This window comes from Tachyglossus aculeatus, chromosome 5, assembly GCF_015852505.1.
Source record: "Tachyglossus aculeatus isolate mTacAcu1 chromosome 5, mTacAcu1.pri, whole genome shotgun sequence".
Taxonomy (NCBI): domain Eukaryota; kingdom Metazoa; phylum Chordata; class Mammalia; order Monotremata; family Tachyglossidae; genus Tachyglossus; species Tachyglossus aculeatus.
Genome location: NC_052070.1, coordinates 46,197,961 through 46,225,459, shown reverse-complemented (window position 1 = coordinate 46,225,459; position 27,499 = coordinate 46,197,961). Strand labels below are relative to the sequence as shown.

The 27,499-nt window shown below is 43.4% G+C and overlaps 1 protein-coding gene across 2 annotated transcripts; it reads right to left on the bottom strand.

The window, feature by feature from the left end:
* PARK7 (Parkinsonism associated deglycase) lies at positions 1-27,499 on the bottom strand. Of its 2 annotated transcripts, none has more exons than XM_038747393.1 (7): positions 27,435-27,499; positions 25,352-25,535; positions 24,274-24,375; positions 13,243-13,302; positions 11,025-11,094; positions 3,286-3,372; positions 1-495 (listed from the first exon to the last, which is right to left on the bottom strand). In XM_038747393.1, exons 2-7 carry the CDS (start codon positions 25,439-25,441, stop codon positions 335-337), a joined length of 570 nt encoding a protein of 189 aa, XP_038603321.1. In that variant the 5' UTR covers positions 25,442-25,535; positions 27,435-27,499; the 3' UTR covers positions 1-334. The 2 variants fall into 2 exon arrangements, with proteins under 2 accessions (XP_038603321.1, XP_038603322.1); XM_038747394.1 differs by having other exon boundaries at positions 27,397-27,439.

Here is a 27,499-nt window from a genome sequence, read left to right as displayed (position 1 = left end):
GACAGTTTAGACAACAACTCTTTATTTAGCAAGCCAGGTTCAGAAATGTGTGGACCCAGGGCTTTTACATTCAGGAACTTAATTCTCTACCATAGTTAAGTCACAAGCTTCAAAGATTTTTAGGTTGCCGAGGGACACAAACTGGGAGTACACTTTGTTCAAGTTTTCCTTTAAACGGAACAATTGCCCAAGTAGTACAATTACAACTCAATTAACTCACTGAAACTACAATATACAGACCACCTCTTGGCTTTGGCTATTGGAGGGGAACTCTAAAGACAGAAGAATGAGGCCTTTTAGGGGTGTGTGACCTATTTTCAGGAGCCAACTCCACTTAATCTTTGAGAATAAGGGGAGCCCTCACCTTATCGGCCACTTCTTTCCCCATCAGGGTCTCAACAATAGCAAGGCCAAACTCAAAGCTGGTTCCAGGGCCACGACTTGTAAGAATCATTCCGTCCTTTTCTACTCGGTTCTCTGAGTACTTGTAATGATCTGAAAAAGAGAGCAAGCACATAAAGTGAAAGGTTACTACATAGTAGCACATGAAATGGCTCATGGTGCAGCCCTAAGCATATCATCTTTTAAATACTGAAATTAAACCATTGATGCTACATGCAAGTAATTTTCAAGGGTAATCCCTAAGCATATCGTCTTTTAAATACTGAAATTAAACCATTGACGCTACATGCGAGTAATGTTCGAGGGCAATCCTGTCTGTAAAAATGTGAACGGTGGGTTCATTTATTACCAATACCTTACCTTCCTCAACAGTATAAAAACATCTCTTAGCAAATTGCTGGATAAAATGTCTCAGAAATACTGAAAATAAATTTTAATACAAAACACAAACCCTATGACAATCACAACGAACACTGGACTAGATTTTTTAATTTTATGCTTTCATTAATAATAATAAGCAATAATAATGGTATTTGTTCAAGTGCTTACTATGTGCCAAGCACTGTAGTAAGCTCTGGGGTTGATACAAGATAATCAGGTCCTAAACAGGGCTCACAGTCTAGGTAGGAGGGAAAACAGGTATTGAATTTCCATTTTGCAGATGAGGGAACTAAGGCACAAAGGAGTTGAGTGATTTTGCCAAGACTGCATAGCAGATAAGTGAAGGAGCTAGGGTTAGAACCCGGGTTGCCTGACTTTTTAGACTGTGAGCCCACTGTTGGGTAGGGACTGTCTCTATATGTTGCCAACTTGTACTTCCCAAGCGCTTAGTACAGTGCTCTGCACACAGTAAGCGCTCAATAAATACTATTGATTGATTGATTGACTCCCAGGCTCTTGCTCTTTCCACTAGGCCACATTGCTTTCTGAAGTCCATCCTGTATTAGGTTTACCATTCCCCTCAATGACAAGAAGAAAACATGAAGAAGAAACAGATTTAAATCAATCAATTGTATTTATTGAGCGCTTACTGTGTGCAGAGCACTGTACTAAGCGCTTGGGAAGTACAAGCTGGCAACAATGTTAAACCAAAAAACAATTTAAAATGTTAAACCAAAAAACTATCTGAGAAGTGCCAACTGGACCTTGAGATCGGTATCTTAAACAGGAAGAGAGGATGGAGAGTTTTACTAATGGCTTTTTTTTTAAAGCTAATACTGAAGATCTTGCTATTTATCACGGAGAAGCAGTGTGGCCTATTGGATAGAACACAAGCCTGGGAGTCAGAAGGGACCTGGGTTCTAATCCCAGCTCCACCACTCGTCTGCTGTGTGACCTCGGACAAGTCACTGAACTACTCTGTGCCTCAGTAACCTCATCTGCAAAATGGGGATTAAGGGATGGAGAGTTTTACTAATGGCCTTTTTTAAAGCTAATACTGAAGAGCTTGCTATTTATCGCGGAGAAGCAGTGTGGCCTATTGGCTAGAACACAAGCCTGGGAGTCAGAAGGGACCTGGGCTCCACCACTTGTCTGCTGTGTGACCTCGGACAAGTCACTGAACTACTCTGTGCCTCAGTAACCTCATCTGCAAAATGGGGATTAAGGGATGGACAGTTTTACTAATGGCCTTTTTTAAAGCTAATACTGAAGAGCTTGGTATTTATCGCGGAGAAGCAGTGTGGCCTATTGGATAGAACACAAGCCTGGGAGTCAGAAGGGACCTGGGCTCCACCCACTTGTCTGCTGTGTGACCTCGGACAAGTCACTTAACTACTCTGTGCCTCAGTAACCTCATCTGCAAAATGGGGATTAAGACTGGGAGCCCCATGTGGGAGAGGGCTGTGTCCCATCTGATTGGCTTGTATCTACTCCAGTGCTTATTACAGTGCCTGGCACATGCTAAGTGCTTTCTGTTGTACTCTCCCACGTGTTCAGTACAGTGTTCTGCACATAGTAAGCACCCAATAAATACCATTCATTGATTAACAAATACAGTTTAAAAAGCGCTTTTAGGCAGTGTACACGCTACTTTGCTACCACCTAGTGTTAGTCCTGAAGAAGTGCACCCAATAGGCTTATCCCGGGTTCTGTTAACATTATTTTCATTCATTCAATCCTATTTATTGAGCGCTTACTGTGTGCAGAGCGCTGTACTAAGCGCCTTATTTGTTATTCTGAATCTAAAATAAATATTCATTGTGACAGGAGTTAACTATGTAGGTGACATCATAATAAAACGACTCCCCAGTGAATTAACTGCTGCTTCATTGGAGTGATCTTATGAAGAGGCCCCTGGTTACGCCTCACACCAATTTTTTTTTTTAAGTCACTTATCCCTTTGGGCCAGAAACTGAAAACTGGGAGAGTAATTTAATGATAGTTTATTTGAACTGGAATAGAGTAAGTCTGGATGGGGGTGGCCCCATTCTTAGCAGGAAGCAAACTTAAAATAAAAGCAAAAAGTGTACATGCAGGGGCCTGCCTCTCTTCTCCTTTCCTCTATTTCTCCTCCTGCTGCTGGTTCCAGTATTATTCCTGCTGGAGGACTACCAAACTGGCCACTTCCTCTCCCATTTAAAATACAGCTGAGGAAAAAAAAAATCCTGCAATTAAATATCCTGAGGTCAGGTCTATTTTCCAAATCTCCCAATTTAGGGCCTAAACCAGGGGTTTGATGCCTTCTCAAAATATCAAGTCAAATGATAGGTTTCCCAAAAAATAACACTGTGGACAAAGTTTGGAAAACAAAACTTCTTATAAGGACTGTCAGTTTTAAAGGGTAAATCAACCTTATTGTATAGCCTCCAGTTGCTCAGTATTCTGTAAAACCTCCATACAACAATCTGAAAAGACATTTTGCATATTAAGTCTAACACCCACCTCCATTCATCATTTTGTCTTTGGCCCCAGGATGTGTTGTGACTTTGCTCCCAAAGCCTATGCCATGAGCCAGCAGAGCTGTGGGACCTGTAAGTAAAAAAATACGGTATTTAGAGAGTTCTCGAAGCGCTAGGAAAGAATTGCCCATTTTTAAAAAATTCCAAGAAAAAATTGTTCAACGCTAGGGCCAGTCAGACTTGCAGAACCACAGGTTATATTGTTAATGCTGGGATTCTGTGCCCTACAAATTTTTAAAAGGAAAAAAATCATTAGCCATCTCAGGGAAAGGGATATAATGTTCTATATTTCAGGTTTCAACTATCCATTACCTTCTATTTTGAGAACATAAAACATATCTAACATTAAATACAAGACACCGTAACAATGGACAGAATTTCTGAACTTAGGAGTATGAGGTGTTAATTTCAAGTTAAAGATACTGCCTCACATTTTATTAACATTCCTCAGTGAGTCCCTGGTCTTACTTTATCAGCCTGGGTAGGGTAAAATGAAAACTGTGGGCCTGAGTTCTCCACTTACAGCATCTTGTTCTAAAGTCCAATAGGTTTTAAGAAGACCCTTAGTGGCTTGAATTAATTAAAATGACTTGGGGGAAGACCTGCCCACCCGTCTCCTAGGTTTGGATCAAGTCTCAAGGGAAATAAATTGCTAGTAATGTTCCAGTTCATATGAATTCTGTTTCTGTATCAAATAACTACAGCTGGGAAGCAACATGGCCTAGTGGAAAGAGTAGCGCTTAGTACAGTGCTCTGCACGCAGTAAGTGCTCAATACGTTTGAATGAAAGGGCCTGGGAATCATAAGATCTGGGTTCTAATCCCTGCTCTGCCACTTGTGTATTGCGGGATGTTGGGCCAGTCACTCAACTTCCCAGTGTCTCAGTTTCCTCATCTGTAAAATGGGAATTAAATGTTTGTTCACCCTCTTAGACTGTGAGCCCTATAAGGGACAGGGATTATGTCCAATCTGATCATCTTATATCTACCCCAGTGCTTAGTAATGATAATAAAAATAATAATACAACACCACTATTATTATTATTATTATTATTATTACTACTAGCTGTCCATCAAGATCATTTGGTTATTTTGAATTCAAACACTCGCCTGAGATTGGTTACTAGGAATACTTGGGATTTTGAATGAGCTTGAAGAACGTACTTTGGCTCCGAGGGATGTTTAGTAGTGCAGAACTCTTGTTTTCCTCAAGCCAGTGGCAAGCACTCCTCAGCTCCATCTCCTCATGCTTATCAGAAACTGCATTTGGATCCGAGAGTCTGAGTGACACCACCCCCAATGTAAGATCTGCACTGTATCTCTCGGCCAGTAGCATCAATGACCAATTCATTTCTGACCCGCATGTCACTCCCCTCCTCAAAAATCTCCAGTGGTTTCCTGTCAACCCACGAATCAAGCAAAAACTCCTCACTCTCGGCTTCAAGGCTGTCCATCCCCTCGCCCCCTCCTACCTCACCTCCCTTCTCTCCTTCTCCAGCCCAGCCCGCACCCTCCGCTCCTCTGCCGCTAACCTCCTCACTGTACCTCGTTCTCACCTGTCCCGCTGTCGACCCCCGGCCCACGTCCTTCCCTTGGCCTGGAATGCCCTCCCTCCGCACATCCGCCAAGCTAGCTCTCTTCCTCCCTTCAAAGCCCTACTGAGAGCTCACCTCCTCCAGGAGGCCTTCCCAGACTGAAACCCCTTTTCCTCTCCTCCTCCCCATCCCTCTCTCTGCCCTACCTCCTTCCCCTCCCTACAGCACTTGTATATATTTGTACAGATTTATTACTCTATTTATTTTACTTGTACATATTTACTATTCTATTTATTTTGTTAATGATGTGCATATACCTATAATTCTATTTATCCTAACAATTTTGACACCTACTTGTTTTGTTGTCTGTCTTCCCCTTCTAAACTGTGAGCTCGTTGTTGGGTAGGGACTGTCTCTATATGTTGCCAACTTGTACTTCCCAAGTGCTTACTACAGTGCTCTGCACACAGTAAGCACTCAATAAATATGAATGAATAAGCTACAATGCCTTATATTCCATAGCTGCAAGAATTCATTCATTCACATTTATGGAGCACTTACTATGTGCAGAGCACTGTACTAAGCACTTGGGAAGTCCAAGTCGGCAACATATAGAGACGGTCCCTACCCAACAGTGGGCTCACAGTCTAGAAGGGGGAGACTGACAACAAAACAAATCACATTAACAAAATAAAATACACAGAATAGTAAATATGTACAAGTAAAATAGAGTAATAAATCTGTACAAACATATATACAGGTGCTGTGGGGAGGGGAAGGAGGTAGGGCGGGGGGGATGAGGAGGGGGAGAGGAAGGAGGGGGCTCAATCTGGGAAGGCCTTCTGGAGGAGGTGAGCTCTCAGTAGGGCTTTGAAGGGAGCTCGTGAATACAAATAAATGGAATTCTAAATTCATTCAGTCGTATTTATTGAGCGCTTACTGTATGCAGAGCACTGGACTAAGCGCTTGGGAAGTCCAAGCTGGCAACATATAGAGACGGTCCCTACCCAACAGCGGGCTCACAGGCTAGAAATAGGAGGTGCCCCTTGGCACGGACCGAGGAAAGCCATTGGGGGCAAGGGGCCCGGGAGTGATGCCAAGGTCCTCTGGGCAAGGACCGGTTAGGGCCAGCCGGCCACCCCAGGCACAGAGGGGAGGGAAGGAGGGAGGGAAGGAGAGAAGGAGGGAGGGAAGGAAGGAAGGAGAGAGGGAAGGAAGGAGGGAGGGAAGGAAGGACGACATCCAGGAGGAGGAGGAAGAGGAGAGGACACTCACCTGCTGCCTTTTCCCAGACGCCCCCACCCCCTCCAGCGCTTACTGTGTGCAGGGTATTATACCAAGCGCTTGGGAGAGTAAAATACAACCAAATTGGCAGACACGTTCCCTGCCCACAACGAGCTTGCAGTCTAGAGGGGGAGACAGACATTTATATAATTTAAAGATATGTACATAAATGCTGTGGGGCTGAGGGTGGGGCAAATACCAAGTACCCAAAGATCACAGATCCAAGTACAAGAAGGATACAAATGAATCCAAATCACCCTTGCACCCCTCACCTGCCCTTATTCGCATCTACATAGCCTCCGAGATTACAAAACTCGAATATTCGCCCACTGCCACTATCCAGCCCTTCTTTTCCACAAACAGGAAGTACGGCTCTGCAACTAGAAGCTGGAGTGGTTTAAACGTTAAAAACCTGCAGCCATGTTGTTCACTATAATTATGCAGAATCTAGTCTACTAATGAAGTATCTCATCTACTTATTTCCAAATACCCGCAAAAGCAAATAAATAGAAAAAATAGTATCACTTGCTATTTTACTGCGTAAAACTCCAGAAAATGTAATTCGCTAGCTACACAATAGTGACATGTTCATAACAAGAGTTGGGTCTGGGCTACTTAAGTTCAGACTACTGGACCACACAATCTTTCAGAACTTGGAATCCTGGTTTGCTGTGATATTGAGATTTGGGGATTTCCCTGATGTCTCGATCATTCACTATGCTTAAACGAAAAGTAATTTATTTCAGCTTTACAAGGAACAAAAACTGTGGTGGAATAGACCTATTGTTCCTTATTACAGAAAGCTGAGACAGTCAGCTCCTTGGGGGTAGGGGATGTGTTTCAGGCTTCTGCTTTATTTTACCAAGCTTTCCCAAGTGCATCTACTTCCCAAGCGCTTAGTACAGTGCTCTGCACACAGTAAGTGCTCAATAAATAGGATTGATTGATTGCATCATTCATTGTTCCCAATGGGTGTTCAATGGTGTAGTTCATAGTGCCTGGGGCAGAGTCAGAAGACCTGGGTTCTCGTCTAGTCTGCTGTGTGACCTTGGGTCAGTCACTTAACCTCTCTAGGCCTCAGTTTCCTCATCTGAAATATGAGAATACTGACACCTATCTCATCCCACCACACAAAAGATGTTGTGAGGAAAAAATGAGATAATAATAATAATAATGATGGCATTTGTTAAGCTCCATGTGCAAAACACTGTTCTAAGCACTGTGGGGGATACAGTGTGATCAGGTTGTCCCACGTGGGGCTCACAGTCTTCATCCCCATTTAACAGATGAGGTAACAGCCTCAGAGAAACTAAGTGACTTGCCCAAGGTCATACAGCAGAGATGTGGAGGAGCCGGGATTAGCACCCATGACCTCTGACTCCCAAGCCCGTGCTCTTTCCACTGAGCCACACTGTTTCTCTGACACAATCATGTCAGAGCAGTTTGGGGGGAAAAAAAGAAGTGCTATACATAAAGCATACAAGTCTTACTGCTACAGTCAATGATATTTATTGAGCACTTACTGTGAGAAAAACACAATACTAAGCACTTAAGAGAGTCCAAATACAAATGAATAGGTACAGACAATCCCTGCCTACCAGGAGCTTACAGACTAGACTGAGAGGCAGACATTAAAATGATTTGCAAGTAAATATGTGTACATAAGTGTTGTGGGGCTGAAGGCGAGGTGAATTCATTCAATCAATCGTATTTATTGAGCACTTACTGTGTGCAGAGCACTGTACTAAGCGCTTGGGAAGTACAAGTTGGCAACATATAGAGACGGTCCCTACCCAACAGTGGGCTTGATTAAAGGAAACAGACCCAAGTGTGTAGGTGACACAGAAGACAGGGCTTAGACTGGTGAGTGCTTAGTTGGGGAAAGCCTCTTGGCAGAGATAATAATAATAATAATGATAGCATTTATTAAGCGCTTACTACGTGCAAAGCACTGTTCTAAGCGCTGGATACGATTTTAAGCAGAGATATCTTAGCAGATATCTAAGCAGATATTTAAGCATATCTAAGCAGAGATATGATTTTAGGATGGTTTTTAAGATAGGGAGAGACGTGGTCTGGTGGATATGAAGAGCAAAGGAGTTCCAGACCGGGGGAAGGATGTGGGCAAAGGGTCAGCGGCAAGAAAGACAAGGTGGAGGTTCGACGAGAAAGCTGGTGTTAGAGGAATGAAATGCACAGACTGGGTTACAGCAGGATGAGATCAGTGAGTTGAGGAAGGGGGTGGAGAGCTGAATGAATGCTTTAAAGCTAACGGTAAAGAGCTTTTGTTTGATGCGGAGATGGACGGACAACTATTGGAGGTTTCTGAGGAGAAAGGAAGAGTACTACTATTAGTGCTACTAGGAGAGCCCCAAATGGTCTGGAGCCTATTACACTAAATAGGAATGAAGGAAGAACAAAGACCTGGTTCTAAGGAGGATTTTCTATTTTGGGAAGTTCACCTAACCACTGCATAAAAGATTCATGAGAATGCACCGCTTAGCCCTATTTTCTGCTTAATCAATGAACGCAATCAAAAGTTAAATGTACCGAATGAATGGAACTGTTAGCTCGATACAGGAGAAATTCTGCTAAAACTGAATCCCATGACAGCAAGAATTCCACTGTGCTGAACTGATGGTGATGGTGAACTGAAACTGTTTTGTTGTCTGTCTCCCCCTTCTAGACTGTGAGCCCGTTGTTGGGTAGGGATTGTCTCTATCTGTTGCCAAACTGTACTTTCCAGGCGCTTAGTACAGTGCTCTGCACACAGTAAGTGCTCAATATGAATGACTGAAATGGGATGCCCACCAAGTAGAATGGTTACAATCATCATTTTAAAGACCCAATGAAGCACGACCTTATGACGTGGCAATACTTGTAACTTGCCAGAGATTAAAAACATTATTCACAACAACCTGGTGGGCCACAAATTGGAGCGTAACCTCTTGAGGAGAGGCTCTAGGGAAAATATACTAAAGAAGAATCCTAGTCTGTCCCAGGGGTTGGCAATAATAAGGATAATAATTGTGGGATTTGTTAAGCACTTACTACATGCTAAGTGCTGGGGCAGAAATAGGTTGCACATGGGGCTCACAGTGTAAATAAGAGGAAGAACAGGTATCAAATCTCCAGTTTGCAATTGAGGGAACTGAGGCACAGAGAAGTAAAGTGACTTACCCAAGGCAGGATTAGAACCCAGGTCCTCTGACTCCCAGGCTTGTGGTCTTTCCCCTAGGCCACACTGAATCATTATACATGCACAGTGTGGATGGGATTATGGGGACTTTCCAACTAATTCTCATTTTTGATCCCAAAGGACAACCACAGGCAGCAATGCTGGGAACTTGGTTGATTTATGTATACATGTATATACCTGTATATATGTCTGTACATATTTATTACTCTATTTATTTTACTTGTACAGATCTATTCTATTTATTTTATTTTGTTAGTATGTTTGATTTTGTTCTCTGTCTCCCCCTTTTAGACTGTGAGCCCACTGTTGGGTAGGGACTGTCTCTTTATGTTGCCAACTTGTACTTCCCAAGCACTTAGTACAGTGCTCTGCACACAGTAAGTGCTCAATAAATACGATTGATTGATTGATTTAAATAATAATGATGACATTGAAGTGCTTATTATGTGCCAAGCACTGTTCCTAGCGCTGGGGTAGATACGAGGTAATCGGGTTGTCCCACATGGGGCTATTGACCTGCCTGGAGGCAGGAGGCTGAACCAGATGACCTCTCCCCATCCCTGCCTGCCAGCTCTGAGATTCTGTTTTTAATTGTCAGGTGATTAGACCTAGGTAGTCCCATCAGCTGACTAAAATGCTAGGGTGGCAATCTGGAAAGGAAGGGTATGGAGAGAGAGAAAAGGAGGTGGAATGGTGGGTGAGGTAATAACCTCTTAAGTTTCCCAGATATTCACCCCAGGAACTGTTAAGAGTCCAGAGCTGCGGGGAGGCAGGATGTTTCAAAGTGGATTTAAATTGCATAAAGTGGAGAAGAGCATAACTCACCACACATTCTCTCTTTCTCACATGGACCCAAAGAGATCTTTATGGCACACTGGGCTGATGTAGCCATAAGAAATAATTACTGTCAGGAGGAAGTCCCTTGTATTTCCACAGTTTCCTGTAAGCATTCTGATGGCCCTCTTTGCTTCCGAGTGTCCCTCCTCCACACCTTTTCTGGACAAAAGCATTGGCTTAAGCCAGTCCCAGCTCCCCTGAGCCTGTTAGTAAAAGGATGTACATTTTCTTATTTTACTTTCCTAGCCTTATCCTTGCTCTGGCAGGTGATGTCAGTCCACTGAAATGGGGTTGCTGACACTGAAATATCAAGTGTTTGTCGGCACGGACAGGAAATGGAAGCCCCAAGCAGCCAAGCCAATTCCATTTATAACTGCTAGTCAAATTAGAAATGCTAGACGTGCAATCCTATATTTAAAACATCTTTTGAAGCTAAAGGGCAGATCTAGGGCAGAGTTAATTTATTTATGTCTGACATTCATGCTAACAGCAGCGGGTCTCCTGGCAAAGATTCTGCTGTGACCAGCAGTTTACTGAATACCGCAGCGACATATTTCTCCCTTAAAAAAAAAGGGTCAAACATACTGAATGCTGTGTTTCAAAAAAAATGCACGCCAAGGGTGTGGACAGATAGACTGAAAGTTGAACAAGGAATCTCTGTATTGTTGGATACACTGCTCTGCAACTAGTCTTTCTGAAATAATACCCCACCCCCAGCCCCTTGCCTCCATCGTCCAAATACCTAATTCTGATTCTGTTGAATTTCATGTTAAGTTGAAGGGATACTTTGGAACAGGGCAGGATGTCTGAAGCAGATCTCAAGAAGAGGCACTGATAGAGGTTTATAAAAGATAAACTTGTACCGTACCTGCACAAATAGCAGCTATAAGGCCTTTTCTGTTTTCTTGATCCTTCAGTATGGCTTTCACAGTAGAAGACTGTCCAAAACAAAAAAAAAAAAAAAACCCACCCATAAAACACTTCAAAAACAGAAAACAGCAAACACTTCAACAGAAAACACTACCAACTTTTTGTGGAAAACTTCAGTACTTCACCATTTATTTTTGCTTACAATTACCTGGATTAGCCTCTGGCCAACTTTACTGGTTACCATGTCACTGTGAGGAAGGGGCAGAACATTTGCCAAGTATGTGGCAGCCACCTGGGCTGACTGGCCCCCCTGCCCACCACGCTCCAGTTTGGTAGTCCAGAACTGCCCTGACAGTGGTTCCCCTCTGTGCCCTTCCACCACCCAGTCTGTGGGCTTCGGCTTCTCCTGCCACCTGAACCACTGCTCCGAGATGGCTCACCTCTCATGCTGTCCCTGCTTCTTGAAAGGAGGAAGGAAACATGTCCAGAAGCTGTAAGTGAGGGCAGGGCGCAAACCCCAACATCGCCAAGATCCGCCCCTTCCTCTCCATCCAAACAGCTACATTGTTGGGTCAATCTCTCATCCTATCCCGACTGGATTACCGCATTGGCCTCCTTTCTGACCTCCCATCCTCCTGTCTCTCCCCGCTTCAGTCTATTCTTCACTCTGCTGCCTGGAGTATCTTTGTACAGAAACGTTCTGGGTATGTCACTCCCCTCCTCAAAAATCTCCAGTGGTTGCCTATCAACCTTCGAATCCAGCAAACTCCTCACTCTCAGCTTCAAAGCTCTCCATCACCTCGTCCCCTCCTATTGCACCTCCCTTCTCTCCTTCTACAGCCCAGCCCCCACACTCTGCTCCTCTGCCGCCAACCTCCTCACTGTGCCTCGCTCCCGTCTGTCCTGCTGTGACCCCTGGCCTGGAATGCCCTCCCTCCACACATCCGCCAAACTAGCTCTCTTCCTCCCTCCAAAGCCGTACTGAGAGCTCACCTCCTCCAAGAGGCCTTCCCAGACTGAGCCCTCCCTTTCCTCTCCTCCTCCTTCCCATCAACCCAACTCCTTCCCTCTGCCCTACCCTCTTCCCCTCCTCACAGCACTAGTGTATATTTGTACATATTTATTACTCTATTTTATTAATGTGTATATAGCTATAATTCAATGTATTCTGATGGTATTGACACCTTTCTACTTGCTTTGTTGTCTGTCTCCCCCTTCTAGACTGTGAGCCCGTGGTTGGGTAGGGACCGTCTATCTGTTGCCGATTTGTACTTCCCAAGCACTTAGTATAGTACTCTGCACACAGTAAGCACTCAATAAATATGACAATGCATGAATGAACAGGAGAGGAGAAGAGCCCAGCCGGAGGAAACCGTGTCACCCAGGATGGCCTAGAGTGATTTCAATTATGGGTCCTGATCGAGATTTTCTAATCATTTTCCAACAAATCTTCAAATCAGTCAGATTCCAATCACACGGATATAAACTAAGTTCTGCCGTAACCGGTGTTGTCAACCTGCGTTTTGGCTCGAATGTGATTAAGGAAGATCAGATAGGCTCTGACACCGTGAGCCTATCTGGACTCAGAGCCCGGTTTACCAAAGAACTGCTTGTGAACATGCATATGAGCTCGTGGGCAGGGAATGTGTCTGTTTATTGTATTATACTCTCCCAAATGCTTTGTACAGTGCTTTGCACACAGTAAGCTCTCAATAAATTCAACTGAATGAATGAATGACATCCCAATGGATGAGTAGTAATGCTAGTTTTAACCTAAGTTTCCTCAAGGATACATCTCTTGCATGAATGGAGAACTTGGTTACTCTAAAGACAGGTGTGGAACTCAAGGTCCATCATTCAAACAGTGGTATTTACTGGTTGTTCACTGTGTGCAGAGCAATCAATCACATTTATTGAGTGCACTGTGTGCTGAGTACTGTGCTAAACAATTGGGAGAGTCCAGCATAACAGCATTAGCAGAAACATTCCCTGCCCACAACAAGCTTACAGTCTACAGCACTGTCCTAGGCTTCTGGGAGAGCACAGCACAACAGAGTTGATAAACACGATCCCTGCCCAGAAGGAGCTTACAGTCCAGAGGATACTAAGCTACTTATTCTATATAAAAAGGATACTGAAAACTAGCTTATACTGGGTGCATGGCCCTTAGTCATGCCATTAGAAAATACCTGATATATTCAGGAATCAGACTTTACCTCTGATAAATTCTGGGCTCCTAGGTTACCACCTGGCAGGACCACCACATCATATGGTCCCTAAACATTGGAAAAAACACAAAAAGAAAGCTAACGTTAGTAATCTAGTACATGAAATCAAATGTTTTAAAAGGATCATGCATGACACTAAAATACTTCTAATGTGAGAAACAGAGAAATTGTATTTTTTCTTTATTTTAAAACTTGGCTACCAAAGGAATCTCACAAAAAAAAAAATAAAGAAAAAATACTATTATTTGTCAAGAACTCCCAAATGAGAGTTACTGGAATAGCTCTATAACTGCAAGATATTAGTAATGTCCTTTGAAGAATCCATCTCAAATTCTTACACTTCCTTTTCAAATGAAGTTTTCAAATCTTAATCATATTAGGAATCAAGTAACACTAAAAATCAAAGAGTAGCTCTTTCCACTCAATCAACAAATCAATCAGTGACATTTACTGAACAACTACTGGGTACTAGCTTCTGTAGTAAGCATTTGGGAAAGTCCAACAGTAGCAAGGCCCCCAATCCCTCCCCTTAAGGAGCTTGCGATTCTAAGGGGGAGACAGGCAAAAATTATTTACAGGGAGTAAAGGTCAAAGGAAGAGCAAATATAATGTAAAAAGCAGCACATACAACAGGCTGTTTCATCTTGTTTACATACTTTTCCCTGCTTTATATAACCATTTAAACATAAACTGTGTATATACATATATATATAATATGTACATGTGTATATATAATACATATTAATATTCATTCAATCATTCAATCGTATTTATTGAGTGCTTACTGTGTGCAGAGCACTGTACTAAGAGCTTGGGAAGCACAAGTTGGCAACATATAGAGACGGTACCTACCCAACAATGGGCTCACAGTTTAGAAATATGGACAATTGTGCTGAGGATAGGGTTAAAATATGCAAGTGCCAAGGGCAGTTGTTCGTTTGCTGCACCTAAGCTACCGCAAACCAACCGAGGAAGGCCTCCTGGAATGGCTTAAAAAAAATGAGGGGAACTGCAATACTGCATACTTATGGGAGAAGGGGGTTCCAGTCTGGGGAACCATATGAGGTAGGGGTTGGAGGCTGGAGAGTTGAGGGTGAGGTATGGTTAGTTGATGAATCCGGGAGGAGCAAAGAGTGCAAGCTCAGGAGGACCGTGTGAAGACAGCCAACGTGTAAGTGGAAATTCATAAACTATTTATATTAATGTGTCTCCTCCTTCTGACTGTAATAAACTCACTGTGGGCAGGGAATATGTCAGCCAACTCTGTTGTACTATACTCTCCCAAGTGTATAGTACCTCACTCTGCATTGTACTAAGAGAAGCAGCATAGAGCATGAGCTTGGGAGTCAGAAAGGCCTAGGTTCTAGTCCTGCCTCCACCACTTGCCTGCTGTGGGACCAATATAACAGAGTTGGTAGACACATTCCTTGCCCACAAGGACCTTACAGGCTACAGGGGGAGACAGGCATTAATATAAATAAATTGCAGATATGCTGTGGGGCTGAGCATGCGGTAAATATCAAATGCTTACAGGGTACAGAGCCAAGTGCATATGTAACACATAAGGGAGAGGGAGTAGGGGAAGAGGACTTAATAGGGGGAGGCATCTTGCAGGAGATGTGATTTCAATAAGGCTTTGAAGGAAGGGAGAGTTTCGACCTGGTGTATATAAAGAGGGAGGGAGTTCTAGGTCAGAAGGAGGGTGTCTCTATATGTTACCAGCTTGTACTTCCCAAGTGCTTAGTACAGTGCTCTGCACACAGTAAGCGCTCAATAAACACAATTGAATGAATGAATGTGGGAAAAGGGTCAGCAGCGAGACTGCGCTGTGGAGAGACGTGTGTGTGCTGGGCTGTAATAAGAAATCAGTGAGGTAAGGTAGGAAGGGGTGAGTTGACTGCTTTAAAGCCAATAGTAAGGCATTTCTGTTTGATGGAGCAGTGAACGGACAACTGGAAGTTCCTAAGGAATTGGGAGGCACGGACTGAATGCTTTTTTTTTTTTTCCAGAAAAATGATCCAGGCAGCAGATCATGGACTGGAGAGGGAAGATAACTTCAGTTTTGGACACGTTCAGTTTGAGGTGTCAGCAGAACATACACGTGGCTATGTCTCGGAGGCATGAGGAAACGCAGGATTGTAGATTAGGGGAGAGGTAAGGGCTGGAGAGGCAGGTTTGGGTGTCATCCGCTCAGAGGTGGTAATTACCGCCATGTGAGCGGATAAGCTCCCCAGGGAGTGAGTGCTGAGCAGGAAGGAGTAGGACATCCAGCTTTGCGGGAAATCCACAGTCAGGTGATGAGAGATGGAAGAGGAGTCAGCAAATGTGACTGACAAGGAGCAGTCGCTGAGGTAGAGGACCAGGTGAGAACTTTGTCAGTGCAACACAGGTCTTCCCTCTTTTGTTTAAATAGCACTATTTTCAACAAACAACCACCCAATTCCATCAACACAACAGCCACCCTTAAGTGTATTTAGCACTTAAGTTCAAATGCATTTTATTTATATATTTCTTTGATCAATCAATGGTATTTACTGAGTGCTTACTGGGTGGAGAGCACTTTACAAAGTAATAATAGTAATGACAGCATTTATTAAGCGCTTACTATGTGCAAAGCACTGGGCAAGTTACAAGGTGATCAGGTTGTCCCATGCAGGGCTCACAGTCTTAATCCCCATTTTACAGATGAAGTAACTGAGGCACAGAGGGTTAAGTGACTTGCCCAAAGTCACACAGCTGACAATTGGTGGAGCCGAGATTTGAACCTATGATCTCTGACTCCAAAGCCTGGGCTCTTTCCACTGAGCCACGCTGCTTCTCTAAAAGTACCCAGGAGAGTACAATTCAACAGAGTTGGTAGACATGATCCCTGCCCACAAAGGGCTCACAGTCTAGAAGGGGACACAGATATTAGAGAAGCAGTGTGGCTTCGTGGAAAGAGCAAGAGGTTGGGAGTCAAAGGACATGGGTTCTAATCCTGCCTCCGCTACTTGTCTGCTTTGTGACCTTGGTCAAATCACTTAACTTCTCTATGCCTCAGGTACCTCATATGTAAAATGGGGATTAAAAGTGTGAGCCCCACGTGGGACAACCCTGTATCTACCTTAGATAAGGTAGCTTAGAACAGTGCTAAGCACCTAGTAAGTGCTTAACAAATACCAAAATTATTATTATATTGAAATAAGTTTCAGATAGGGGTAATGGCAAATATAAGAGTTCATTCATTGTCTTTCAGTTGTATTTGAGTGCTTATTGTGTGCAGAGCACTGTACTAAGCTCTTGGACAGTACAATACAGTAATAAAGAGAGACAATCCCTGCCCACAACGGGCTCACAGTCTAGAGGAGCCTAAAACCACACAACAGACAAGTGGATTAGAACCCATTACCTTCTGACTCCCAGCCCAGTGCTCAATCCACTAGGCTATAATGCATATTCATTCATTCAATTGTATTTATTGAGCGCTTACTGTGTGCAGAGCACTGTACTACACGCTTGGGAAGTACAAGTTGGCAACATATAGAGACGGTCCCTACCCAACAACGGGCTCACAGTCTAGAAGGGGGAGACAGACAACAAAACAAAACATGTTAACAAAATAAAATAGAATAGTAAATAGGTACAAGTAAAATAGAGTAATAAATCTGTACAAACATATATACTTCCCCATATGTATATGTTTGTACATATTTATTACTCTATTTAATTTGTACATATTTATTCTATTTTGTTAATATGGTTTGTCTCGTTGTCTGTCTCCGCCTTCTAGACTGTGAGCCCACTGTTGGGTAGGGACCATCTCTATATGTTGCCAGCTTGTACTTCCCAAGCGCTTAGTACAGTGCTTTGCACACAGTAAGCGCTCAATAAATATGACTGAATGAATGAATGAATATATACAGGTGCTGTGGTGAGGGGAAGGAGGTAGGGCGGGGGGGATGTAGAGGGGAAAGGAAGGAGGGGGCTCAGTCTGGGAAGGTCTCCTGGAGGAGGTGAGCTCTCAGTAGGGCTTTGAAGGGAGGAAGAGAGCTAGCTTGGCAGATGTGCAGAGGGAGGGCATTCCAGGCCAGGGGGAGAAAGTGGGCTGGGGGTCGACGGCGGGACAGGCGAGAACGAGGCACAGTGAGGAGGTTAGCGGCAGAGGAGCAGAGGGTGCGGGCTGGGCTATAGAAGGAAAGAAGGGAGGTGAGGTAGGAGGGGGCGAGGTGATGGACAGCCTTGAAGCCGAGAGTGAGGAGTTTTTGCCAGATGCGTAGGTTGACTGGTAGCCACTGGAGATTTTTAAGGAGGGGAGTAACATGCCCAGAGAGTTTCTGCACAAAGATGATCTGGGCAGCAGTGTGAAGTATAGAGAACGTTAAGTGCTTTAGGTGGGTTGAGTATCGAAGTCCTTAAAGGGTACAGACCCAAGTGCTTAGGCGATGCAATAGAGAGGGCATACAAACTGAGTAAATGTGATTTTAGGATTGCTTTTAAGATGGGGGAGAGTAATAATAATAATAATAATGGTATTTGTTAAGCACTTACTATTTGCCAAACACTGTTTTAAGCGTGATCTGTCAGGTGTCAAAAGGGAAGGAGTTACAAGCCAGAGGAAGTCTTTTAGACTGTGAGCCCACTGTTGGGTAGGGACTGTCTCTATATGTTGCCAACTTGTGCTTCCCAAGCGCTTAGTACAGTGCTCTGCACACAGTAAGCTCTCAATAAATACGATTGATGATGATGATGTGGGCAAGGGGTCAGGGAAAGGATAGGAGATGAACCTACAGTGAACAGATTGGCGTTAGGTAGGGGGAGATCAGAGAAGTGAGATAGGAGGGGGAGAACTGAACGAATGCCTTGAAGCCGACAGTAAGGAATTTGTATGAAGAGTTGGACGGGCAATCACTGAAGGTTTTTGAGGAGTATAGAGAAGTAAACAGAACTTTAAAAAAAAAAAAAAGAGCCAGGAAGCAGAGTGAAGTACAGACCTGAGAGGGAAGAAACAGGAGTCTTTGTGATTTTAACTATTCAACTATTTCATCCTGATACACTTGTAACCTTTCTGCTATATTCTTGTTCTTCCTCCTGCTCCCACTCTTTGTAAATAATTATCGCCCCCATTTCCCACTAGAGAGAAATTCCTTGAGGGCAGGGAACTTGTGTCTTCTGGTTGTACCCTCTAAAGTACTTATCTGCAGCAAATAGCAATAAATAGTATTACTTAATAGTTACCACTGATTAACTGATATCTGGATTAAACACGGAGAAATGGTGATTCCAACTTCAAATAATGATTCGCTGTACTTATCTTTACAACACGTTTGGTTTTAGATGGTCCACAAGCAAATTCTGCAAAACCTATATTTAAAATATCCAAATGTATTGAACGCATTGTAAAAACAAAGGCCAGTTACCATTACCAAATGAAGGGATGATCAAAATTTTTAAAACCCGGATCTCTAGTTTGACTTCTCACATATTTAAGCCAAAATAGCCATTCAGTGACAGTACATCTGACTTTCAGTTACTGTTCCTATCAGTCATTTGATGCTATTTAATGGGCACTTACTGCATGCCGAGCACTGTACTAAGCACTTGGGAGAATGCAAGAAACAAGGTAGATATGATTCCTGCCCTCAACAATAGAATAATTTAGCAGAGGCGGCATGTACTAAATTAAATTATAGGTAGGGGAAGCAACAGAATATTAAAATACATGAGTGCCATGAGGGTGAACATCAAAGTAATAATAATAATAATGATGGCATTTGTTAAGCGCTTACTATGTGCCAAGCACTGTTCTAAGCGCTGGGGAGGATAAAAGGTTATCAGGTTGTCCCACATGGGGATCACAGTCATTCATTCATTCAGTCGTATTTATTGAGTGCTTACTGTGTGCAGAGCACTGTACTAAGCACAGTCTTAATCCACATTTTACAGATGAGGTACCTGAGGCACGGAGAAGTGACTTGCCCAAAGTCACACAGCTGACAAGTGGCTGAGCCGGGATTAGAACCCATGACCTCTGACTCCCAAGAAAGTAGTTAGGGGTATGGCCTTAAGTACATAGGTGACACGGAAGGGAGGAAGAATTGGATTGTGAAGTGAGAGATTAGGTAGGGAAGGCTTCTTCGAGGAGATACGATTAACAGGGATTTGAAGATGTGGAGAGCAGTCTTCTCTCAGTTAAGGGCAGGAGAAAGGGGTCGATAATGAGAGAAATGAGATCGAGGCAAGGCGCAGTAAGTACCAACTCTACTGTCCTGTACTTTCCCAAGCACTCAGGACAGTGCTCCGCACCCAGCAACTGTTCAATAAATCACTGATTAACTGATTGTCTTGAGGGTAGAATTGAGATGATTTGCTGACAAACTGAATATGCGGGTTGAATGAGAGAGACAAGTCAAGGAAAATGGCACAACTAGAGGTGTTTGTGAGACAAGGAGGATGGTAATAGAGGAGCAAAGCACATGGTCAAGGTTGTCATGAGAGTGGAGCGAAGAGAAGGAAGAGAGCTGATTCAGTGTTTCTACTCATGAAGTTCCTGCTGGTCCTCTTTCCCCAAACTCACTTTTTCCACAGACAACTACACACTCAAGGTGTGGACACTCTGCTACTCTTCTCTCTCGGCTGCCCTTTTGGATCCAGGCTTTCCAACCCTAGCCCTCCTATCATCGTCATGAGAACCAGGACATGGCCTAGTGGAAACAGCACAGGCCTTGGAGTGTCAGAAGACCTGGGTTCTAATCCCGACTCAGCCACCGGCCTGCTGTGTGACCCTGGGAAAGTCACTTTACTTCTCTGTGCCTCAGTTTCCTCATCTGTAAAATGGGATTCAATCCCTGATCTCTCTCCTACTTGGACTGTGAGCCCCAAGTTGGGTAGGGACTGTGTCTGACATTCATTCATTCAGTCGTATTTATTGAGTGCTTACTGTGTGCAGAACACTTTACTAAGCGCTTGGGAAGTACAAATCGGCAACATATAGAGACGGTCCCTACCCAACGATGGGCTCACGGTCTAAAAGACATGATTACCTTATATCTACCCTAGCACTTAGAGCAGTGTTTGACACAAAAACATTTAAATACCACAATTATTATTATTGTCATCATCATCAATGGTATTTACTGAGCACTTATTATGTGCAGAGCACTGTACTCAGTGCTTGGGAAAGTACAACAGAATTGGCAGACATTAAGCTTAGAGTCTAGAGGGGGAGACAGACAATATAAATAATTTATAATATATGACTTAAAGGTATCTACCTAAGTGCTGTGGGGTGGGGAGGCTATCAAAGGTCCAAAGGTCACTGATCCAAGTGCATAGATGATGCAGAAGGGAGAGGGAAGCCAGAGGGGAAAGAGGGTTTAATTGGGAAAGGGGTCCAGGAGTTATGACCTTGATATTTTCAAGGTGGGAAGAGTGGTGGTCTGGGGTATATGGACGGGGAGGGAGTTCTAGGCTAGAGGGAGGATGTGGGAAAGGGGTCGGCAGCAAGACAGACAAAATCGGAGAGCAGTAAGCTGGTGCTACAGGAGCCAAGACTGAGGGTTGGGCAGTAGTAGATCAGTGAGGTGAGGTGGGAGCGGATGAGCTGATACACTGCTTTAAAGCTTAAAGCCAATGGATAGAAGTTTCTGTTTGAAGTAGAGGTGGATGGACAACCACTGGAGGTTCTTGAGGAGTGGGGAAACATGGACTGAACTTTTTATAAAGAAAGAAAAAGCTCCTATTAATCAATCAAGCAATGGCCCGTGTCATCCTCCTGACTTTCCCATCCCTGTAGACAATACCACTATCCTCCCATTCTCACAAGCCCATAACCTAGGCACTCTCCTCAACTCATCTCTCTCATTCAACCCACACAATCTGTCACCAACTCCTGTCGGTTCTTCCTTTACAACCTCGCTAAAATCCACTCTTTGCTCTCCAAACTGCAACTACACTGATTCAACCACTTATATCCTGGCTTGATTACTGCATCACCCTGCTCGCTGACCTCCCTGCCTTCTTTCTCTCCCTACTCCAGTCCTTACTATATCATGCTTCCACGATCACTGTCTTAAAAAAAAACCCACCAAAAACAGAAACAAGAAAACCCCACAACATTCAATCCACCTCTCTCCTCTCCAAGAGCCTCTAGTAATAATAATAATAATGATGATGATGATGGCATTTAAGCGCTTACTATGTGCAAAGCACTGTTCTAAGTGCTGGGGAGGTTACAAGGTGATCAGGTTGTCCCACGGGGGCCCCCAGTCTTAATCCCCATTTTACAGATGAGGTAACTGAGGCCCAGAGAAGTTAAGTGACTTGCCCAAAGTCACACAGCTGACAATTGGCAGAGCTGGGATTTGAACCCATAACCTCTGACTCCTAAACCCAGGCTCTTTCCACTGAGCCACGGTGCTTCTCCACCACCACAAATAGAAACTCCTTATCACTGGCTTTAAAACACTCAGACAGCTTTCCTCTACCTCACTGATTTCCTACAATAACCCAGCTGGCACACCTCGCTCCTCTAACACCAACCTACTCACTGTACCTCATCTATCTCACTGTCAACCCCTTGCCCATATCTCCATTCTGGCCTGGGACTCCCTCTCCCTTCCTGTATAACAGACCTCCACTCTCCCCACCTTCAAACCCTTACTCAGATCACATCTCCTCCAAGAGACCTCCCCAGCTAAGCCTTCATTTTCCATACTCCCTCTCCAGTCTGTGTCACCTAGATATTTGGATCTGTGTCCTTTAAAGCACTTGATATTCTCCCAATCCTCAGCCCCACAGCACTTATTTGCATATGCGAAATTTACTTTAATGTCTGTCCCCTTGTAGACTGTAATGTCCTTGTGGGCAGGGAAAGGGTCTATCAACTCTGTTGCATTGTACTCTCCCCTTAGTTCAGTACTTTGCACACAGTAAGCACTCAATAAATACCAATGATTGATTAACTGATTCAACAGTATTATCTACTCTGTGCAGGGCACTTGGGAGAGTACATACACATGAGCTCATATGGTAGAGTGGGGGAAACAACCTTAAAATATATTCAGATAGGAAGACTTATTAGAATACATAAGATATGTACATAATTGTTACGGTGAGTGTGTGAGTGCTCAAATGTTTAGGTGAGGCTGAAGTACAGATGTGGCAGTCGTGGGGGAAATAGGGTTAGATGAGAGATTAATCAGGGGAGGCCACCTAAAGGAGATATGAGTTCAGAAGGGATTTGTAGATATGGAGAGTTGTAGTCTGTCAGATGTGAAATGGGAGGGAGTTTCAGGCAGAGGGATGTGAGCAAGAGGATGGAGGCAGAAGAGACAAAAACAAGACAGAGTGAGGAGGTTAGTGTGACAAGTTTAAGAGTTTGCGTGTAGCGGGAGAAGACAGTGGATAAGTCACGGGAGGAGAGAGATGATTGAGAGCCTTGAAACCAACAGTCAGGAGATTCTAGATTATGGAGAGCAGAATGGGGAACCAGGGATTTCTGAAGCATGCAAAGCCATGTGCAGAATGTTGCTTTAAAAAAATGCACTGGGCAGTGGAGTGAAAAATGGACTTGAGAGGGGAGAGAATGATGGTAGGAAGATCAACGAGGAGGCTGGTGCAGCAGTCAAGTCAGGACAAGACAAGTGCCTGGACCAAGATGGAGGCCACTGGGATGGAGAGGAAGGGGAGGATCCTGCCTCCCGAAACCCCTCCTCCCTTTCCCCAAGGCCCTTCCCTCCCTCTTCTCCTTCCCCCTGCCTCTTCTGTGATCTACCTATTCTCTAAGGCAACCTCAATATATATATATATATATATATATATATATATGCTGAGAATATATATCCATATATATATATGTATGCTGAGAAAGAAAAACATATCCTCATACAAATAGAGAGTAAGCTTGTTGTGGGCAGGGAACATATCTATCAATTCTTATACTGAACTCTCCCAAGCCCTTAGTAAAGTGCTCTGCATAGTGAGAGCTCAATAAATCTGACATTGTAAAAGCACCCCCCTCTAAATGTAGACTAACTTCTTAGAAGGTGCAAAGGTGAAAAGGAACACTGGAGATGTAGTGAATGCCTATTATACAGCAACTAGCAATGTCACAATCTGCTTCCTTGTGACAAGTCACAAGGAAAAAAAGTATAATGGGGACAGAGATCTGCAGGGACTGAAATGTCACAGCCTGGCTTGGCAGCCCCCTTCTTGATCCCGGCCCTGCCCAAACCAATATGGGCCCCAGGATCAAGGGTTCAGGTTCAATCTAGGTCTGAGTAGATGATTAAGCCTCACAATTTCCAAGGGTGCTGTGGTCCGCATGAAAATGTACATTCATCCCAGAATGTTGTGCGCACAGTTTCAGCAGTCCAACTGAGCGGCCTCGGCAGGCTGTGAGCCCGTTGTTGGGTAGGGACCATCTCTATATGTTGCCAACTTGTACTTCCCAAGTGCTTAGTACAGTGCTCTGCACACTGTAAACGCTCAATAAACATGACAATGAATGAACCTCACCAGCGCCCAGCCCTAAATGGATCTCCAATGGCCATGGAAAACTGAAAGATGTTTGATCCTGCCCAAATCTATAGTGCTTGAGTTTGACTTGGTGCCACCCAGACCTCAGAACCGAGGACTTGGTCTGAACCCATGCTGGAATCCAACGCGGGGAAAAATAACTGATTATACTGATAATTAATACGTATTTAGTGAACACCCACAGGGTGCAGAGCATTGCCTTGTGACCTTGCCCTTGGAATGTATTTCAAAGAATAGACCTAATCCCTGCTCTCAGCAGGAATAAGATTGTACAAAGAAGAATACCAAAAGACAGAAAGAAAGCATTTCCAAATTCTGGTTAAAGCCTAAAAGGATTACTATTTTGTCAATCCAGAGAAAGCATTAGGCTGAATGCATATAGCGCTATAAACAAAACAGATTATATTCTGTCACATACACTAGGAAGCTCCTAAAACCTCCAAACAGATTCTAATTAACAAATCACTGAAGCCCTTTGAACTAACACTTGTAGGGAGAACAAACCTCCTTTTTCGCATCCTCTAGGCTGGCATCAGGACAAATTAATACATCACGGCTACATTGCACTGGCTCTTTTCCAGTCAGACCTGCAACAGTCACCTTGATCTGAGAGAAAAAGAAATTGAAATCAATCAATAAATGCTATTTAGTGAGTAATACTGAGAAGAGAACACTATCACAGGCACTTGGGAGAGTATAATAAAAGTAGCCCACAAGGAGCTTATAACCAAATGGAGGAGACAGACATACAGATAATTAAGCGCTTAGTTCAGTGCTCTGCACACAGTAAATGTTTAATAAATACGATTGAATAGTTTACAAACAGTAGAGTTCTGTTGGTAAATCAATATGTTCAAAAATGCAAAAAGAGGTTGTGAATGCAAAAATACCAAGATAGTTGGAAGGATGTGTCTGGGGAGAAGAAAAAATTAAGTGGGGCAAGCCTTGTGGAGGAGGTGGAATTTCAGAAAGGTTTTGAACCTGGGGAAGGCTGTGGTTTGGCAGATTTTACAGGGGAGGAGGAAGGGAATGAGCAAGGGGTGAGTGGTGGGGGAGTTCAGAAATAGATACGGTGAGAAGGTGAGCTTGGGAGGAATGCAAAGGGCTGGCTGAAATGAAGAATGAGAGGAGAGGGGATAAGAGGGAAAAAAATCAGATGAAATGCCTTAAAGTCAAACGTTTCTGTCTGATGCAGAGACAAATGGGTAACCACTGAAGGTGTCTGAGGAATGGAGAGAACTGATCCAAGCAGTAGAGTGAAGTATAGACTGAAGAAGGGAGAAGCTGGTGGTAGGAAGACCAATGAGGGGGCTGATAAAATATTCAAGTTAGGATACTGGAATGGGAAGAATTAATAAAAATGGAAACTTCTGAGATGGCATTTTCACAGTTTCCCCTTTTTAAACAGAGGATGTTAAATTCAAATTCCAACAGATGCTGTAATCCAATTAGACTGAATGGAAGACAAAATATCAGCAGAAATAACTGGTATTTATCCAACTTAGGGACTGTTTTTAATGATATGGTATTTATATCTCTATGACAAGATTGCAATGACTTTTCTGAACATGAAGATACTTACACCGGCCCTTCTCATGACATCAGTGGGGATAACTGTTTCCATCTCCTCTGCTCCTTTGGCCAGGATTACTAAGGCTCTTTTCGATGCCATTTTGTATTTTTCTTTTCACCACCGAAAGCTTAACTAAGCGTTTCAACTGAAATGGCCAGGTTCCAAAGTGCAGAAACTGCTCAAAGAAACCCTCCTAGAGAAAAATGATTACAGAAAGAAAAAGAGGGGGCAAACAGGTACCCTGTTACACATCATTCAACATGGAAGTTCATTACTTTATACAGTTTTATAATAAATGATTTACTTGGCCTGAATTTCCCTAAATTTATAGCTATAAATGACACTATAGGGTCATTTTACTGAAAGTTGTCTTTATAGTCAGCAGTGGTCATAGTGATAAACAAATACTGCTTGAAAGGTTCAACGTAGGTTTTAAATAGAAATAACAAAAAAATTATTGAAATCAATGTAATTGTAAAATTCCTGTATATTGTTTCACACATTGCCTGGTGTAAACACAGTTTTCCAGTTTCAGGAGAAAGAATACTCTGAGTAAGCTTGAACAAAGAATTCAATTACTGTAGCTGGTCTTTGATATTAACCATATGAGTCAGAGGTCATGGGTTCGAATTCCGCTCTGCCACATGTCTGCTGTGTGACCTTGAGCAAGTCACAACTTCTCTGAGCCTCAGTTACCTCATCTGTAAAATGGGGATTAAGACTGTGAGCCCCACGTGGGACAACCTGATCACTTTGTATCCCCCCAAGCGCTTAGAACAGTGCTTTGCACATAGTATGCGCTTAACAAATACCAACGTTATTATTATTATATTTTAACTTCAAGGCTTAACTTATTGAATTTTTAAATTGAGAATATATTACAAGCAGTATCTGACCACAGGTGTTAGAAATCAATCTAATCACTTAACATTTACAGTACACCAAGCTATTCAATTCTTCTGCACAAATGCTTTAAATCTGTGCTCATTAGTGAGGAGGTGAAGGGGGTTTTCCTTCTGGTTAGAAAAAAAGCTTTATTTTGTGGGTAAAAATGCAATGACGAGAATTTTATTGGAAGGACATTTGATGGGGCTTTTTAAGCCTAGTCACTGGCTTCTGAATGTGTTATGTATAAACATGATTACTCTGAAAAACAGATTGGGAACTGCCCCTTTCACCTCTACTCTGGATGTTATTTTCTGCCCTATCCTTTTTTTTTTTACCTTTACCTACGGTGCTCCCCTGAAATTTTTTGCCCGCTACGATATACTATACGACAGCAGATTTTTATCACACAATCAAATCCTCCTCTGGAGATACAACTTATAACTTTTCCCTTATTAAGAAATCATACGGGAACCCTTGGAACATTTCACACAGCAACAGATTATTTTGCAATCACTGTGTCCCCCCCCTAGACTGTAAACTCCCGGTGGGCAGAGGACGTGTCTGCCGACTCTATTGAATTGTACTCTCCCAAGGGCTTAGGACAGTGCTCTGCACACAATAAGCGTTCAATACCAATGATTAATTAGCTCACCCTAAGAGGCTGCAACCAGAGCTGTGTCCAGTTCTGCTGACACCATTCTAACTCTACTCATTCCCTTACCCATGGTTGAAAATCTTGCAATTTTATCGACTATAAATTGCCCCCCTCCAACAAGATCCCAGAGTTGGGAAGGAATTACTTTCTCAACCCTGGGCCCATCCCTGCCTCATCCAGTTGCAGATCTGTACAACATTGCTAAAATCCCACAGACAATGTTACAGCAATTCAACCCTCCATCTGAATCGATCAAATCCGATCGTCTGATTGAACCCATGTGTGATATTGAGGCAGGGATGAGCCTCTGACCTATCCAGACGTAAAAAGCTACATTTCGAAATGCTACAAAACCACTTGGACATTCGTCAAAGGGTTTTCTGGGCCCACACATGTTCAAAGCCGCGTCCTACTTCTTTACCCTGGCATTCAACCCACAACACATGAGAAACAGACTTGAATTTGGGGGATTTTTTCCCCCTGATCTCTTGCGACGTTTAGCACTACTTACTCTACAGGAAATTGCAGGTGAGACGACTCACTACTCACCCGAATTTAACCCGGAAAATTAGAGACAGCAAAGCCACTCTTTAACCGAGTGAGCACCCAGGCCA